General features: G+C 42.1%; 1 protein-coding gene across 3 annotated transcripts in view; it reads right to left on the bottom strand.

Annotated features, from left to right (window-relative positions):
- Positions 1 to 8,770: 8,770 nt before the first annotated feature.
- LOC308474871 (CD99 antigen-like) overlaps positions 8,771 to 18,311 on the bottom strand; it is a 31,648-nt gene continuing 22,107 nt past the window's right edge. For all 3 annotated transcript variants that reach the window (XM_081001460.1, XM_081001461.1, XM_081001462.1), the window contains 4 exons: positions 17,367 to 17,396; positions 14,605 to 14,715; positions 14,277 to 14,330; positions 8,771 to 11,438 (listed from right to left, as the gene is read on the bottom strand). In XM_081001460.1, coding sequence (XP_080857586.1) covers positions 11,410 to 11,438; positions 14,277 to 14,330; positions 14,605 to 14,715; positions 17,367 to 17,396 — 224 coding nt within the window. In that variant the 3' untranslated portion in view covers positions 8,771 to 11,409. The remainder of the gene's footprint in view (positions 11,439 to 14,276; positions 14,331 to 14,604; positions 14,716 to 17,366; positions 17,397 to 18,311) is intronic.

Below are 18,311 nucleotides of genomic sequence, written 5' to 3' on the forward strand. Positions count from 1 at the left end.
AGATGAGGGGGTTTCCTCATTGCCTTCAGCTGGGCCATCACTTACAGCTGCTCTACTACCAGTTTGGTCAGGGGAGGCTGAGGCGGCCCCTGGGTCTAGTAACCCACCAATGTCTCCCACTGCAGAGACTAAGGTCTGAGAGAAGGAGAGACCTGAGTACTCGCAGGAGGAGTGCTCGCCTTCTGGTGAAACAGGGAGGTGAGTCACCAGGGGATCAGGACCAGCCGCTACCCTGACAAAAAGGCTGTTGGACCTCGCCCCACATTGCGGGAGCAACATTGCTGTAGGCTAGATCCTGCCTGAGATCCTGTACCTGTCCTTGCCTGGTTTCCTGCCTTGTGTACTGCCTTGGCCCTGTCGGACTGACTCCCAGTGGAACCTTCGGATTCTGGACAGGTCCTGGACTGCATTTCATGGGTTACCCCCGGGCCCAGCACATCATGATGGCTGCGTACTACTTTCAGGATCAGAAGTATCTGTATACTACTTCAGAACCTGCATTTCTGTACACATTACTTGTCTAGAGATAGGCATTGAAAAATTCAGAGAAGGGTGGATTTCAAGGCTGATTTGTTTTGGTTCATGTAATGTTTCAGAAAGTGTGAATTAGGGTTAGGGTATCAGCTTTGAATGTGATCTGAATCCATTTTCTTCCCCATCCCTACTCACTACTTTTTCAAACAAATGGCAGAATCCAGAACGCCCATTTTTGGCACAGGCACATTTTTGTGCATGGAGTGATGGAGAGGGGGGGAAAGGGCTGTTCCAGGATCCTCAGTCCTGGGCCTGGTCTCCCAAACTATTATCTTTCTGGGGCTCTTCTACCTGGGACACTCGTGTTGTATTGGTCAACTTGCAGTGGGCAACAGAATGAGAAAGCAGCCAGTCACAGGCAGGTATTGAAGTGTGTGCCTCTCTGATCTACAAATGGAAAATAAACTGATACTTCACAACCTAAGGGCTCCTCCTCCTCCAACATGGCGACGAAGGTAGTTACCAAGTAATTTCGTTTACCCTCATCAAAGTTTTATGTGGTTTTAAGCGGTTTTATCCTCCTTTGTTTTTTATCCGAGAGTTTTAATGATCTGCTGGCTGTGCTGGCTGTCTTTTAATATCGCTCCACTTGTGTTATTTTGTTTTATCTGGGTTGTTCCGACCCCCCCGGATTCGCCGCCACGGCTGCCGCCGCCTCCCTAACTGGGAGAGATAAGTGAAAAGTTTTCCTGGGCATAAATCCTCTGCCCTGTCAACCAGCTATTTCCTTTTAGCTTTTAGCTTACTGCATATTGCGAAGTGAAGTTTGCCCGACTGCTGGAACCGGGCTGTTTCAAAATCCTAGGAACAAGGAAGAGGGGAAGGAAGAGGCTTGAACTGGCTGCCTTACTGTGAGTAATTTTACAGCACCACTCTCCTGGAAGTGGTAGTATTCCTGTGAGGAAGACTAAAGGATTTAAGGAGCTCCCCAGCACAGTGCTCACGACGGTTCCCCTGCAAAATTGATTTATGGGCCATGGAAAACGCCCAAGAGACCCTGACGAGGCATTATCCTCTCTGAGGCCTAAGCAATTAAGGAAGGGTTTACCTAAAGGTGGGAGAGGCCCCGAGGAATGTATCTACTCAATAGCAATTCAAAATCGTTTCGATCCTCTAACGGCCCTTGAAACAACATCAAAAGATGAGGCCCCTGAGACGCTACAAATTGGAAAAGCCAATGGTAACACAAATGGGGATGGTCCCTATCCGAAGGAGGTGTTGGTGGCCGAATCTGCGGACTGCACAGGTTGTGAGCAACTCCATCTAATAATTAGAACTCTAAACTGTATATTTAAGAGAATTGATGGCCTATCCTTTCAGCTGCACAGCCTTCAGCAAAAACTGGATGACCAGCCGGTTCAGACAGCCCAAGATGGGGCAGTAGATGTTCCATTGTGCCGGCAGAAAGCGCCACCAAACACTGATCGTATGAAGAACTGCAAATATAATCTCAACCTCTCACTGAATCGCCAATCCCTGACTCTACAGCCAAGGAAGATTTCCCTAACCTTCCGGGAAAGGGACCCAAGTTGGGCAACGCTACATGGGACTAAAGAGCACCTCAGATGGCTTCTAAAACTTGAGACATCACAAATAGATCTTTGTGCTGTGCTTCCCTTAATCCAACAGAACAGATATCAGAGAATGATGCTGGCTTTCCACTCTGCAAAAATCCCCTCTCTTATTATTAAGCAAAAAGTGTTTTTGAATAGTCTTGGCATTTTTCCAACGAGAGTCTTCATGGATTCCATAATTAGACCCCTCCTATCGGAGGGATTAATCAAGGAGACGGTACAACCCTCCCATCCTGAACCACAAAAGAGGGCTGAGCTGTACACCCCATGTCTGGGCCAGTCCCAAAATGCCTCCACTCCTACAACTAAACACTACGATTGTGCCAATAACTCTCTGACACCCCAGGAGGAAAGAGAGCTTATCGCCTCCTTTGGTGAGTTACCTGCGATGGAACAACAAGAAATTATAAATAGGCTAGACTTACTTAAACTTCAGCTCCTAAGTATTGCCTGCAATGGAGTTTCTACGAATAATACCCACTCTAATTTAGCGGTGCCATACCCCATGGAGGTGGAAACAGCAATTCCCCAATACCCAGCATATAAGGTGCCTTCTGCATTGGATGGGAAGGTCTCACTGCTGGAGGCAGACTCTTCTCCTCCCCTTCACGTTGGTAACTCATCCCTGCTTCTAATAGACTTATCTGTCCCCTCTGTGATTAACCGATCAAAGAATGGAACTCAGGATAACACCCCCCTGGATAAATCGTTGTCCCTTCATTCCTCCATGCCGGACTTGGAATCAACATACATCGAAGACCATCCACGACCTGAGACGGCAGTGGCCATTCCAAGTCAGGCTTCTCCAGCGCACTCTTGCCCACCAAAAATCCAACAATTACGTGAGGAAGACACTACAGTGTCGAGAGTCACCACAGAGTGGATTGAAGACCCAGCAGGACATATAAATCAAAGGATCACAAGTGTATCGGTTAGATCCCCAAAGAGGACGGCTCCAGCGGACTTGGCAGGAGCCTCTTCAGAGCCTAGTTGGGCCCGACAGCTAAAAACGCCAAATATTATCCCTACCCACCAGGATGCTAACTCTCTTCTGCCTCCCAAAAATTCTGGCCCTCGTGAGTCGATCGTGCCACAACCGGCTCGCATTAGAGCAAAAGACTCCCCACAACTGGTGTGCACCAGAGCAAAAGACTCACCACACCAGGACGACAACTTTCAGCAAAGGAAAATAACGGACTTCTTTAAGGGAGCGTCCTGGTCGCATAAGAGCCCCCCACAAGAATTTAAATGACGGTTAGCCGGACAATCCAGAAAACCACCAATATCGATCCTCTGTTGGAACATAGCTGGCTGGCGTAGGAAAAAATGTGACCCAGAATTCCAGTCGTATATCAACTCGTTTCATATCATTCTATTGCAAGAAACTTGGGAGGAGGGTGAAATTGTCATAAACGGATTCGACCTATTATCCCTTCCAGCTTATCCCTCCCAGAAAGGAGGACGGCCGAAAGGTGGTCTAGTAATTGGTATCTCACTGAAGCTGCATTTCAAATTTTCACTAGTTTTGACTGCTCCCCCTTATGCTTTATCCGGGTTGATGTCGGGGGGAAAAGTATCACTGCTAATCTCTAATGTCTACCTCCCGCCAGGGGGTTCGTCCCTTGAACTGCATGATAGATGGGAAATATTAGAAGATCATTTAGTATCATGCCGAGTCAAATATGCCAATAGCCAATCCTTAATTGGTGGTGACTTCAACGCACGTATAGCAGCAAATTGGGCTGATTTAACTAAAGCTAAATGGTGGACTGCTCCATGCCTTGACAATTATGATTTGAGACATGCCTTAGGGAGAGCCTCAAAAGACTCCAAAGTAAACGAGGCTGGAGTACTTCTTTACCAGATGGCTATTCGCTTAAACTTAGAACCCCTGAATGGCTGCTGCCCTCCTGATATACCGGGGGAGTATACCCACCTAGGCATAAAATCAAACAGTGTGCTAGATTACCTTTTAGCCTCGAGTGACCTGATTTCGAAAGCTCTCTCTTTTAAGATTGGCAATATTCACTATAGTGATCACCTTCCACTTGCTGCTACGTTTGACCTAGACTGGCACGGGGACGAGCACGGTCATCCAACTCAATTAGATACTAATGCAGAAAACCAGGTAGAGGGTATTAATACGGCATTACGAGTGAAGGGTATAAAGTGGTCTGTAACGCAGGCTCAAAAATATTCTGAATTTTTTCAGCAGGAGATCATACAAACCTATTCAGCCCTTGGCATAACTTCATATGATCACGACCAAACTATTAATCTATTTGCCAATCTGTTGAATGACCTCACGTCATTCTTTTCTGTCCCAACCCACCAGGCAAATTGGGCCCACCCCAAGGCAGGTGCACCGTGGTTTAACCGTAATTGCAAACAAGCCAAACAACATCTTTGTGCTATTTATAATGATTACAAATCCTCAGGGGCGATTATGCTTCCCAAGGAGTACTATCAGGCAAAATCAGCTTACAAATATGTGCAGAAAAAGGCCAAACAGGAATGGCAATTGAACCGCTGGCAAGCACTTATAGCTGCCTCAAGTACCCGTAATTCCCGAAAATTCTGGCTGTTGGTTAACAGAAAATCTAAAAGATACCCCTTAACAGTTATTCCTGCCCCAATTTGGGAATCCTTTCTAAGGAATTATTTTGCCTTACCAGACCTTAATATTAATACAATCGATGGAGTCTATGAGCAGCTCCCTCTTTGGCCACCCACTGACCCGGAAGAAATCCACGGACTTATTTCTAATCTTAAAATCGGAAAAGCCCCCGGTCCTGATCTAGTCCCGGCAGAAGCTATAAAGCTTCATGCTGACTGGTGGGCGAAAATCTTGGCCGCTACCTTTGATGCCGTAAACAACAGTGGGAAGGTACCAAGAATATGGAAGGATGCGATTATTGTTCCAATTCATAAAAAAGGCTCGACAGATGACCCGGGAAATTACAGGAATATCAGTTTATTGTCATTAATCGGGAAAATATATGCACGGTTCTTGTTAACTAAGCTTACTAAGTGGGCCGAAGAGAACAACCTGATTGGGCCTGAACAGGCTGGTTTTAGACCGAATCAGTCAGCGGTTGATCAGATCTTAGTTTTATACCACCTTGCCCGGAAATACTCCTCCCCAAATAGAGGCCAACTTTGTGCGGCCTTTATTGATTTAAAGGCCGCTTTTGACAGCATCCCCAGAGGATTGCTTTGGGGAAAACTAGCCCGATGGGGAATAGACAAAAGACTTTTGTGGCTAATAACTAAACTGCATGACGGATCGGCCGCTAGGGTGAGAATCTCTCCGGCAGGCGACCTCTCAAACTCAGTAACTATCAATAGAGGTGTTCACCAAGGATGTATCCTTGCTCCGACCCTTTTCAATCTATTTATAAGTGATATGAGGGCGCCTCTGATAGAGGCTCAAGAAACGATCCACGCCCCCCGTCTTGCCCAATATCGTTGCCCCCTTCTACTCTACGCAGACGACGCAGTGATCCTATCCTTTTCAAGAGTTGGCCTTAGGAGGGCATTAAAAATTTTCGATGTTTACTGTAAATCAAATTTTCTTACAATTAACCATGTTAAGTCCAAAGTTCTAATTTTCACCAAGAGTCGAAAAACCTATAATTGGAGAATAGACGGAAAAGCTATTGACCAAGTCTTTAAATTTCAGTACTTGGGAGTCTTCCTCCAACACAACATGGGCTGGAAGGTCCATGTTGCATATGTATTAAACAGAGCTAAAGCCCTTTCCTATGCGCTATTGCGTTTTTTTCTTTTCAGATGGGGCTTTCCATATTCCATCAGTGTTAAAAGTTTTCAAGGCAAAGGTGATTGCAACAATAGCATATGCAGTCCCATTATGGGGGTCCTTTGCTAATCTAACCCAGTTGGAGGTAATCCAAAACCAGTTTTTAAGAAGGTTGTTAAAATTACCCAGGTGTGTAAGCAATACTGCTATACGACTGGAACTAAATGTTACATCTCTAGAAACCACATTATGGAAATGCATCCTCTGTTACTGGTTGGCTTTATGGCATAAACTTCCAAATCTCCACCTGATACAATGCCTCTGGAGAGATGACTTCCCTAGCCCCTGGGCAAAAATAATACATGGGAAACTTGTGTCCCTAGGACTATCTCCATCCGAACTATTAAAATTGGATTTAACTTCGGCCAAAAGAATTATAACTCACAAATTAGAGGAGATGGATTTACAATTTAATATTGCGACAGGTGGAGGCACCTGTTCGCCGATAAACCTTGGCTTAACTCCACCAACGAAACTTCCATCTTACTTAACTACCTTATCTGTGGTGACGCACAGGTATGCCTTTATAATGGCTAGATTCAATGTTTTCCCATCAAACGTGTTGGGTAACAGACTCTCCAACGGACAGATCTCACTCCTCTGTGACTGTAAAAGCGGATCTATAGAATCGTTATATCATATAATCTTCTGTTGTCCATTACATTCGGCTTCACGGTCCAAGTTTCTGGCCCCATATTTATCGAGAATTGCTGACAGTCCTCAGGAAGCCCAAATAATATACTTATTAAACGACGAAGATACAAGTAGATCCCTTGCAATCGCTAGATACCTGATTAATGTTTTATTTCAAAAGAGGAGAAATGGATCACTGTATGTTTCTGACAGCTTAGCTAAACTTAAGAACCATCAATAAGTGCCAGAACTAAGACGTATACCCCCCCAAAATCTGAGGGATCGGAATTGCGGTTTACATAGAGGGAGCTTATTGTGTATAGTGTTTACTTAACTAAAGTAAAATTGGTTTTATAAGGGTGTTTTAACTTGGAACTGTTTAAATTGTATTGTTTATGGATAAATTCTGATGTATTGTTTTTGATATGGGCCAATGGCCGTAATAAATCTAAATCTGAAATCTGAAATCTGAATTCACAACCTAAGAGGGGACCAGAGTTTAACTAAGATTGGTGTTTATTTTGTAAATAATGAGTATGTGCCTACTTTCCATGACTGACACAGATTGCAGATTTGGAATCAAGTTGGCATACAACCATTACTTTCGATCATAGCATAAACACAGCCCTGCTTATGTTCAGTGACAATTTTTCCTGGCTGGCAACTTGTTGCTGTTTACATCAGGGCAAGGCTTTGAGGTGAATAAAGATAGAGGAGGCAACACTGGCTTTCTTCCTTACTTCATTCATGCTCAAAGGTCAAGGAACAGGCCATGGGTTCTTTAATTACCTTCCTAAGTCACTGCGGTGAGAGCAACAACTGAAACTTTGGCAGAGCTCTCCTGATACAACCCCTCCCTAATGCTCCCTCAAAGACTGGCAAAATGGCACTAACTTCCTCAGATGCTCATGCCCACCTGTGAATCATAAGTCCAAGGGTGTGAACAGATGGCACATGATGCCACAGACTTGCCGTAGCTATGCTAAGTCTGTTTCTGGATTAGATGCTGTAGACTTGTGAACCTTGCCTTGAGCACCCATGGAAGAATTGTAGGGGGTATCAATAAAATAAGGTTATCAGTCCAGGTTGCTAAAGGGGAGAACTATATTCACTATACACCTATGAAAAGGTGTAATAGAGCCCCATCTCTTCACCGTGGCTTTTGAAAGTTATGATGGAGGCTATATTAAGGTCCTCTTGCTTACTCCTAGCTTACTGGCATCCTTCCAAAGCTAGTCCAGATATTCACCTAATTTAAAACTAAACCAGGTCATCATCAGTTATTGTGTGCAGAGTGTGGGGATGCAATAGAAAAATAGCACCCTTGTGCAAGATTGTGCAAGAGGAAGCATCTGCTGACTTGTTCCCCCCACATGCCTGGGTCACTGTCGCTGCCTAACCGCAAAGCTTACGCGGCTGTCATGCTGTCTGGAGTATATCCTGGTAGAGAGAGAATAGTTATTCTAAGAAATGCAAACCCTAGCTGTTTTCCACCCGAGTGCTACACGTGTATATGCAACATGATGTAATGTGCGCAAGGCTAATAAACATGCAAGGCTGCTGGGAGAGAGAGCTCACTCCTTGCTTAAACCTTCACCCATGACTCCTTGTCATTTTTCCTCCGCACCTGGTGGGCTGGTTCCCCGACAGCAGAGGAGGCCAACTAAGATGACCAAGGAAGGGTCTGGAAGCCAAGCCTTATGAGGAATGGTTGAAGAAGTTGGGTATTCTTAACCTAGAAAAGAGGAGACTAAGGGGAGATATGACAGCCATATTCAAATATCTAAAGTGTTGTCACATGGAAGATGAAGCAAGCTTGTTTTCTCCTGCTCTTGGGGGGGAGGGGTAGGACTCAAACCAATGGCTTCAATTTACTAGAAAGGAGATTCATACTAAATACCAGGAAGAACTTTCTGAGAATAAGAGCTGTTCAACAGTGGAATGGTCTCCCTTGGGAAGTTGTGAACTCTCCTTCTTTGGAGGTTTCTAAGCAGAGTTTGGGTGGCCATCTGCCTTGGATGCTTTAGCTGAGATTCCTGCATTGCAGGGGTTTGGATGAGACCACCCTTGGTGTCCCTTCCAAGTCTACAATTCTATGATTGTTGACAAGCCGCTTATATTTTCTTGGTTTTCAATCCCAAAGCCTCTGCTAAAATCATACAGCCGTTTTGTCTAGACCCCCTTAAAAACATACAGACAAGCGAAAAAGTTTTAGGTTTTGTTGATTTTTATTTTAAAAAAAGATCACAAGTATTATGTCTTAATTACCAAATTCCTAGAAGTTCTTGCAATCTAAGGAGCCACAACACTAATTCACAACCTGTGGTCCCCCAGATGTTGCTGGACTCCAACTCCCATCAGTGCCAGCCAGAATGGCCAATAGTCAACGAAGATGGCAGTTGTAGTCCGGCAATCTCTGCAGAAGCAAAGGCCCACCATCCTTACTCTACTTGAAGTTTAGCACACTCAAACAGCTACTGTTTTAAGTCATTTTATCACATAGTACACATGAAATAAGATGGGATGAAATAAAACAATGATTTCCATTAGAAATTAATGGCCTGATTGTATGTCTGTTTATTCAGAAACAAGCCCCACTGACCTCAATATAGTTTACTTCCAAATACATATAGGAGTGCAGCCAATTTTATACACACGTCATTGGGAAGTAAGCTGTCCTGAGTTCTGTGGAGCATTAGATAAAATATGCAAAGGTGTAGGGGTAATGGGCACAAAATTCAGACTCTGCTGTTTAGGAATGACATAGAAACATCTTTAGAAATCAGCAGCATTCCAATATTAAGCTTAGCATTGCTTGTAGTTTACAAAATGATTATTTTCCTTTTAAAAAAAGTATTGCCACTTTGCAAGTTTTATTCAGTGGCACATATTGCCTCAAAATGCAATATTCTTATTAGGTTAACTGATGCACATTTGCTGTGGAGCATGTGCCTAGCTCAGTTTATAATATGATGAAGAACTGATCTTGAGTTCTGTGTGCATTAAAAATGGAAACAAATTTAAGCACCCATGCTCCACACGTGTGGCTAGCTACCATCTAGTTTCTAGTTTAAGTAAGAACATGGCATCCAATATTGTTTTGATTATGAGAGTCATGCATACAGAAATCATATTCTATGCAATAACTTTGATTTTACATTGGCACAATGCTTAGTTAGAAAGTATCTGAGTTCCAAAAAATAATGCTCATTGCATGATTTAGCTGGTTAAATTTTTGCTGTCAGCTTGTGCCAAACATTTACCACAATCTTAAAACTGAAATCATGTAGACAGGAATTTATTTAGATCCAATGAAAACAATCCATTTTCATGCTCCCAGTGACCATTATCAAGCCTTTCTGCACCTTAAGTGGAATACAGAGTGTTCAGTTCATATTATTCTGATCAATTACCTACTACTATATTAATGGCACTTCAAGGTATGCAGCTAAAGGCATCTGCAATTGGTCAAACAAGCCTTGTTGGAAGCCATTTACTGAAAAATATAGCTAAGTGGTCACAAGAATGTCAACTTTTTTTGTAAATACGAAACAAGAGGAAGCAGGGCACTTGTGAATAATAAAGAGGTACATCCCATAGTCAGAGGCACATGCTATCACTGAGTTTTAAATGGCAATTGCATTTGCTAAATTAATTTTTGGTATTCTTGTAGAAAACAACTCCAGCTCGGAGACAGTGGCTGGTTGAGTTATACATGATATGCTTATTGCAGCTGCACAGCTTTACTGTGCCCTCCCCTTCCACCCCCAAAATTCCACACTTCATTTCAATATAATACAGTGGTACCTCGGGTTACAAACACTTCGGGTTACAAACTCTGCTAACCTGGAAGTAGTTGCTCCGGGTTGCGAACTTTGCCCCAGGATGAGAACGGAATCGCACGGCAGCAGCAGGACCCATTAGTGAAAGCCCGCCTCAGGTTAAGAACGGTTTCAGGTTAAGAACGGACCTCCAGAACGAATTAAGTTCATAACCCGAGGTACCACTGTATTGTTATTTTGCATTCAAAAGGCCCCAGGTGTAACATGTATACTAGATAGGACTTGCTCTGAGTGAGAATAAGTCGCAAGGCAATGCAAATAGCATCTCCACCTCCTATGCAATCATTGTAAAGGCAAAGGTACAATTATCAGAGATGCTCCAAAAGAGACATTAGATCTTAATCACTTATTCAAAGGCAAATACATGTACATATAAAAACCTATTGCTCACATTCTAAGATGACAAAAAAAGCAAAAGCCAGGATAAGGTTATGCAGTTTTTAAATAGTTGGCGTCTCTAGGGACAAGGAAGTTTAGCCCTATGTGTAGCATAGGCCTGAGGGCTATGCTTAACTTCTATCCATTTGGCAGATGGTTGTGATATATTCTTATGGGGGACAAGTAAGGTGCTGCATTTTAGGGTATGAACATGAAGAGGGCAAACGTTTATTCCATTCCCAACAACTGAGTGGCAGGTGCAGCCCACCTATTGGCATTTAACCAGTATACATTAAAATCATCTCCTCTGTTAAGGTTCTTGCCATAATGCAAAATATGAGTCTTCGGACAAAAGCAACAGTTTCCAACAAATACAAATTTGTTTTAAAGCCAGGAATCAGCAAGTATGCAACTTTGAACTTCAAAGGGTAAACCACAGATACAAGTACTTAGATTTGTTAAAACGTCCATTCTCCCTTTCAAAAGACATTTTCAACAGGACTATTTTCACTCTACTTTGCAACTTCGTTGTTGGTTTTTTTTGCTGCTTGAAATGTGTGGTATTTTTTCAGGGAAATACGCAGGTTCTCTGTCCAGTTTTCTGGCCTTCACTTAATCTTAAATGATGCTACTGTTTCTGCAAAAGTGTGCGTTGAACTAAAAAGGAAAAAAGAGAAACAGATTAGAGTATTCAAAGATTACTTCCTGAAGTCAATAAAAAGTGTGCTTAAGTACAAAGGCTGCTGCTAAAACTTCTTACAGCCCATGCCTAAGCATGCCTATTCAAAAGCCCCAAAACAGGACCTATGGGAACTTCTTTCCTAGTAGTGAAGCATTTTGTCACCACTGCAATCTAGAAGGTGAAGGGCTTTTTGAAGATAGGCAATACATTAGTCCTCTGTCATCCTAAACCCCGAAAGCCCTGAAAGCCCTCTCAGCAGTTGTTAACAGCCGTGCACTTTGGAGATGGAGAAAAATTATCTGATCATTATGAACACAAACAAAAGAAAAAGTTGCTGTCTTGTGCTCTCTTTTATAGGAAGCTTCTTTGTTCCATGCAACAATTCACCAGCAAAGTTAATCTTTCCTGCTTCCAGCTTGTTTCAGTTCTGTCCAAATTCTATTAAAGTTTCCCTAAAGCCAAGTCCTGCTAAGCTTTGCTTTATTGGCCTAATCCATGGACCAACAATAAGGGGCAGCTGTCAGACATCCAACATTCCACTACCATGACTACTAGCTGATTATTGTTGATACCTTTTTTGCCAATTGAAGTTGCAATACTAAACACACTTTCTAGGGAGTAAACTCCATGGGAGACAGTGGCGCTTACTTCTCAGTAGACAAGCATCGGACTGTGCTGCACACCATTTGTAGCTTCAGCCTTGTAATCTTCAGGTTAAACACATATCCCTCATCATAATTCATATTCCCCTCCCTTTTTTGCTGCAACTGTTTCTTACACTTTTACTTTACGATTACTTAGGATTCATAATTTTGATTAAGCACCAAAATACAATTAAAAAATAAAGTAGCCATGTGTGTGGGGGGGAATCACCTAAAACACACATGCATACCAGATATTTATGTAGGGCACCCCAAAAGTTGTTGAGCTATTTTTAGACAAGCCTAAGATCCAGGACAAAGTCCCCTCAGATGTCAATTCCACCTTTGAAATCACGGTAATGTGAGGGGAAACCCAAACGTATGGCAGCCCTAATTTATGGGTGTTTCCATAATTTAGCAGGCTGGAGACATCTTGATATGAAAGACTTATTTAAAGGGTAGCACTCTCCACTATTTTATGCATTTTTATTTAGCTGGATGCTTATAGCATTTAGTGGGTTCTTTCCATCACTGTAATTTTCAGAGATATTTTTGTTAGCTGATAATTAATGTCATTGCTTTTATGCTACAAGTCACTTCATGTGCACACAGAGAATGAGATAGACATCTTATAAACAAACCTGCTCCCCATCCCCATTTTATCCCTTGGTAATGAAGGGTTTCTGATGCAGTAACATCTCATCTCTGACAAAACACGTGTGTGTGTCTGTGTCCCCTTGCATGCACACATTCCAACACACACTTGTACGCAGAGCCCAGCATAAGCAAGATAGATCATCTGTCATTGTACTGATCTAGATTACACCTGAAATGACTGTCCAAAGAGGGCAGACTTCAGCTGGCACTGAAAGATTAAGTCAGTGCCAGCCAAATCTCAAGAGGGGTGAGAGTTCCACAACTGGGTGGCTATGGCAGAGAAGGTAATAGTGACAAGGTGGGGCAAAACCTGAACTGTCCATTTCTGTTATTAAAAGTCATTCCCTGCTACTGCTGGGAAAGGTCTTAGCTAACTCACAGAGCATATGCTATGCAGGAAGTCCCAGGTCCAACCCCCTGCGTCTCCAGGTATGGCTAGGAAAGATTGACTTCTCAAACTCCAGAGCATCACCAATAGTCAGTAGCAGTAGCACATTATGCTCAACCAACCAGATCATTAATAAATGTTTCCAGCTCAATGCAATTATTTGGCAACATTTATCTTCAAAAGAAACTCTAGAAAACCTGCCATCTGAAGGTAAAGCATTGAAGAGGACTAATAAATAGCTCTTCTATTTTTTATGTACTGGCAAGCAAGTAAGATGTACAATTATTAAGGGCATATTTAATGATAGGCTACATGGCAAATAACCTAATACGGCAACTCTTGCAAAACCATGGGTGGTGTTCAATGCTAGGCCTACTCAGGGTAGACCCACTGAAGTGAATGCACATGACTTAGGATCACAAATTTGAATGGGTCTACTTTGTCTAGAACTTAGCTGAAAACAACCCCGTGTCTTTTATTCTCTGTTTAACTATAAATTTATTTTGCTCTAAACAACAACAAACAGAGGATACAACACATTTGTAGCATTAACTATCTTTTCCAAGATGACACATGAGATTCTACTAGCTCCGCAAATGCAACAGAGTTGGAGGTGGCAGAAGAACAATTTTGGAGCCGACAATGAAGAAAACACACCCACTGAATGAGCCAAGCCCAACCTCCAAATTAAGGGCATTTAGATATGTAGGCAACTCTCTGTTTGTGCGGAGGCTGCATTCTGGGTCACTGCACACATAGGTGGAGTGTGTGCAAGTCTGCCCCACCCCATTCCAACCCTGCCATGCCCACTTCCAGATCTGAAAGTGGCGTAGAAATTGAACGTGCACAAAATGGTCAGTGCCTGTATCTCCATATGGTACATCTACAGAATCTCACAACTGTCATGTAAAGAAGGCCAATAAATAAAGCTAATAAAAGGATTAGCAAGGAAGACAAAGTTAAGTGAAAATTGAGAGTTGCTTGAAGGCATGTTAAGTAGGAGGTCTGGCCTTGGTTGTTGTCTTGATGGGAGACCATGCAGAATCCCATATATAAAGCCACTCTGAAACATCTCAAGTATGCAAAGAATCATACTCAGTTCTGTTTTCATAAAGAAGATTCCTTACCAGGTGGTTCAGAATGTGCTCCTTGTTGACTTTGCATATTAACATTTTCTTCATCTGTAGATACAAACATAATTTAGATACATTTATACTTCACATAGATAATTCAGCTCACACACATTACCTAATGCCCAGTGTGGGCGCATTTCAAACTTAAAGCCTCCAATTACACTGGAAAATACAATTCTAATACAGTCATAATGCATATTATGGAGGAGCTCTCTCTCTCTCGTGCACACACAAACAAGATTCTTCATGTCACTGGTTAGGCTAACAGAAACATTAAAGGCAACATATGAAAAGCAAAAAGAAGCTCAATATAAAAACTTACCACTTGCTTTGAAGCAGAGCTTTTTCTTCTGGTAGGCTATAAAGCTTGACACAGCCCCAGCTACTGCTACAAGTACTGAGCTAATAATTCCAGCTAACATTCCCGGATTTTCTGTGAAAAGGTAGAAAGCAGGCTTAATCAGATCCACTTCTCAAAAGCCATATAAATAAAAATAACAGAGAAAGCATTTTTAAGAGCAATTTAATGACACCAGAGAATATGCACTTGGAAGAAATCACTGTATTCAATAGCATTTGCTCCTTTTTCTTTAAAAGACACCCACTCACAGCTTTCAAATAATGCAAATTTAGATATAAATGTAACATTTCATAATGTTTGTGACTGCTTGATCGTGTATTTACTACCCAGTAGTACTTCCTAAGGCAGGAAGATCTCTAGTTCCAATCACTTAGTTATTATGCTATGAACCGCCCTGAATTCTATGGATAAAGAACTGTATACAATTTTAATAAATATTTTTTTTAAAAAAAGTTGCATTAAAAGAAATGCTAATTCTTCCATTTAAAATCCAAGCTAGATATTGTGAAATGTAGGTTTCCAACATCAATATCATTGACTTCTAGCTGAAAAATCCATATTCTTAAACAAGTCCATGGTGAGTTCAGGCATGGCGGAAAGGAAGAACACCCAAGTATTCAAACCAGTCATTACTTCATAGGCTCACACATAAAATCATGTGTGAATTATGTATGGAGAAGATGAATACAGGTGGGTTTTTCTCCCTCTCTCACACCACTAGAACTCATGGAAATCAACACAGAAGATGTCGGAAGATTCAGGACAGACAGCGATGACCTCCAACTTGAATGGCAGGAAGAGAAGATAAAGACAAATTCATGGAGGTTATATTTGTCACTGGCTACTAGCCACTCTGTCTCCATGGTTGGAGGCAATATGCTTCTGAATACCATATGTTGAAAAGTGCAGGCGGGGAGAGTTCTCTAATGCTCTCGGGATGTGCTTGGAGGCATCTCATAGGTATCTGGTTAGTCAGTGTGAGAGCACAATGATGAATTAGATGGGCCACTGGCCTGATCTAGCAGAGCAATTGCTGTGTTCTTATGCTACAACTCACTGCTGTCCAATCTGCTTCCAGAGGAAGCAATGGCTGAGCGATTGTCAGATCTGATAAGGGATGCTTGCTCATGAGAAGTTTCAAGCAAGTGTATAGAAAGGAGAACAGATGGAATGAAAGGGGAACAGATGGCTAGACTTCCTCCCAGAAGTAATGACAAATCCGAGAGCTTCAGCAGAAATTTGAAGGGTCATCAATTTTCTGTTTCCTTACAAAAAGCTCAAACAATGCTCAAAGGGGGGGGGGGGGGCTGAATCATATAGTGACAACAGGTTCCTGCCAACTGTAAGGAATGATAGGATGGATGCAAATCAAATTATATTTTTAAAAGACCCAAGGCTTTTGCTTACAAACCTCACCCACCCTGTTGCCACCCACTCTTCCCACCCACTTGAGCAAACCCCACCCCTTTACTCTTCACCAACTCCTTACCCTACCTACCCAACAGGTTGCCTAAGCCCCCCTTCCCAACTCACCCCAATCCCAAGCCTTTTTTAAAGAAGTGAGGAGGGGCTTCACACAATGGCTTGCTAAACCGTTGTGTGAAGCACCTGTTCCCTAATGTCAAACCTCACTGCAGCCATGTTTAAACATCATAACTGGGCTGCCTGCCACCCACACTGCTTGTTTGCTTGCCTGCCTGCCGGCTGCTCTTCACACTGGAGTTGACAGGGCCACCATAAACTGCAGCATGACCACAGCTTTGCATTTTTATATATAAACAGAAAGAAATTTAAGACCATGTTATTTTGTGTATATGTGTGTCTTTTACAATGTGATTGCCTTCTCATAAAACAAAAGTAGGATGCCTGTGGCCCTGCAGTTATTGTTGAACTCCCAAACCCATCAGAACCAGGCAGCATGGCCATCATGGGAGTTGTAGTGCAAGCTGTAGGCTGGAGAACCACATCTTGTCCATCCCTATCTTAAAGAATAGATTAATATTATATTATCAGAATATAGCCTACAGTTTGCAACTAAATGAATTGATGCCTCTGATAACAGTTACAGAAAGTTTTTCTGTGTAAAAGAAAAAGTATTATTGTTTCACAAAAATGAATACTATCTAGCAAACTTGAGTAGTAGTCAACTATTACTCAGAGTTGGCCCACTGAAATTAATGAATTGGACTAAATAAAGTCCATTAGTTTCAATGAGCCTACTCTGAGTAAAAGAAGCCACCCACAGGCATTTCGTGTTTGCCTGATTAAATTTTACTTCCAGTCTGCCCAACAGCTATTAGATCTGTTTTGACCCATCATTGAGACTTTGCCATTTGTACTGTAATCCTAAACACTAGGAGTGGCTAACCCACATATCATATGTGGACACCAAAATGGTTTTGTGCCCCCTTCCCAACTGTAATTAAAAAAATAATAATTAGGTACATTACATGTGAGAAGCCAACAACCCTGGATGACTGTGATGTGTGAACACCGCCATTTTGGACTTTGCTTTTGTCAGACATTGTGCTCCCCCTTGGATATGATTTAATATCACAGTAAGATGTCATTCATAATAGTTCTGTCCCACAACTGACCTGATGAACTAGAACACACACAGCAAGGATAAAACATATAGACCGCTGCAGCACGAAAGGTTAACTTTTAGGGATGACTTAAGAATCCAAAGTTATAAGTGCCATTAAAAAACTTCACAAGCTTACCTTCCGCTTTGCCACCAGAGTCTGAGCCACCTATGAAAACAACTTTGTTAGAATATGCTTTGCAAACAGTAGCTCTTTATTCCCCCTATGAGGCAACTGCAGTAAAAAGTGTTCTACCTTCCAATTCAAATACTAGCAGAGTAAAAGATGGTCAGAAGGATTCTTGTATTAACAAATAAGCAGTATGTGAAGGGCCAGTGCTATTACCAAGATAAATATTTACATCTAAACCTGAAGCCTCTTCACATATTGTTCCTTCTTCTTCTATGAATAGCAATCAAAGGCAAGGTGCATATTATTAATCACTGAAAGATATAAATAGTGTGGTACACTTTTTCAAAGTTGGCTGGTCTCCTTGTCAGAAATGCTTACCCAAAGGTACTCTATCACTTATCCCTAAAGGGCTTTGACTTTGGAATGATCTCTGCTTCAGGTTACCTCTGTCCCCTTCATTGTTGAGAGACAGCAACTGAAGACTTTATAGATCACACGGAACTTTCCAAATTGTTGTTGTTTCATTGCCACTAGCAGAAATTTCTGGGTTGGTGTTTCAATGATGGTTATTTTCTAAATATTTTAGTTTGGCATGCATTTTATTTCCAGATTTATTTTGCTGTTTATCTTTGTGCTGGGCATGGCCTAAGACTCCCAGAAGGCAGGGCGACCCCCCCCCCCTTTTATAAGCCTTCCAGAGTTCCTTGGAGGAGATATTTAGAATATTCCCTTCCAACAATTAGCTGTAACCCTTTCAGTTTCCAGATAGCAGTGCTGTACTATGAAATACTCTGGATAGGAGCAGTTAAGTCAGAGGGAAATGATACACAACAGCCCTCTGAGAACGCTGAATGCAATCACATAACTGCCCTTCCCAATATGTGAGTCGGAGGGAAAGAAATGTAAAAGTGTTGTTAGTGTTGCACTACTTCTATATAAAAGTGAGATGGC

Source organism: Podarcis pityusensis, assembly GCF_964106645.2.
Source record: "Podarcis pityusensis genome assembly, chromosome: 4".
Taxonomy (NCBI): domain Eukaryota; kingdom Metazoa; phylum Chordata; class Lepidosauria; order Squamata; family Lacertidae; genus Podarcis; species Podarcis pityusensis.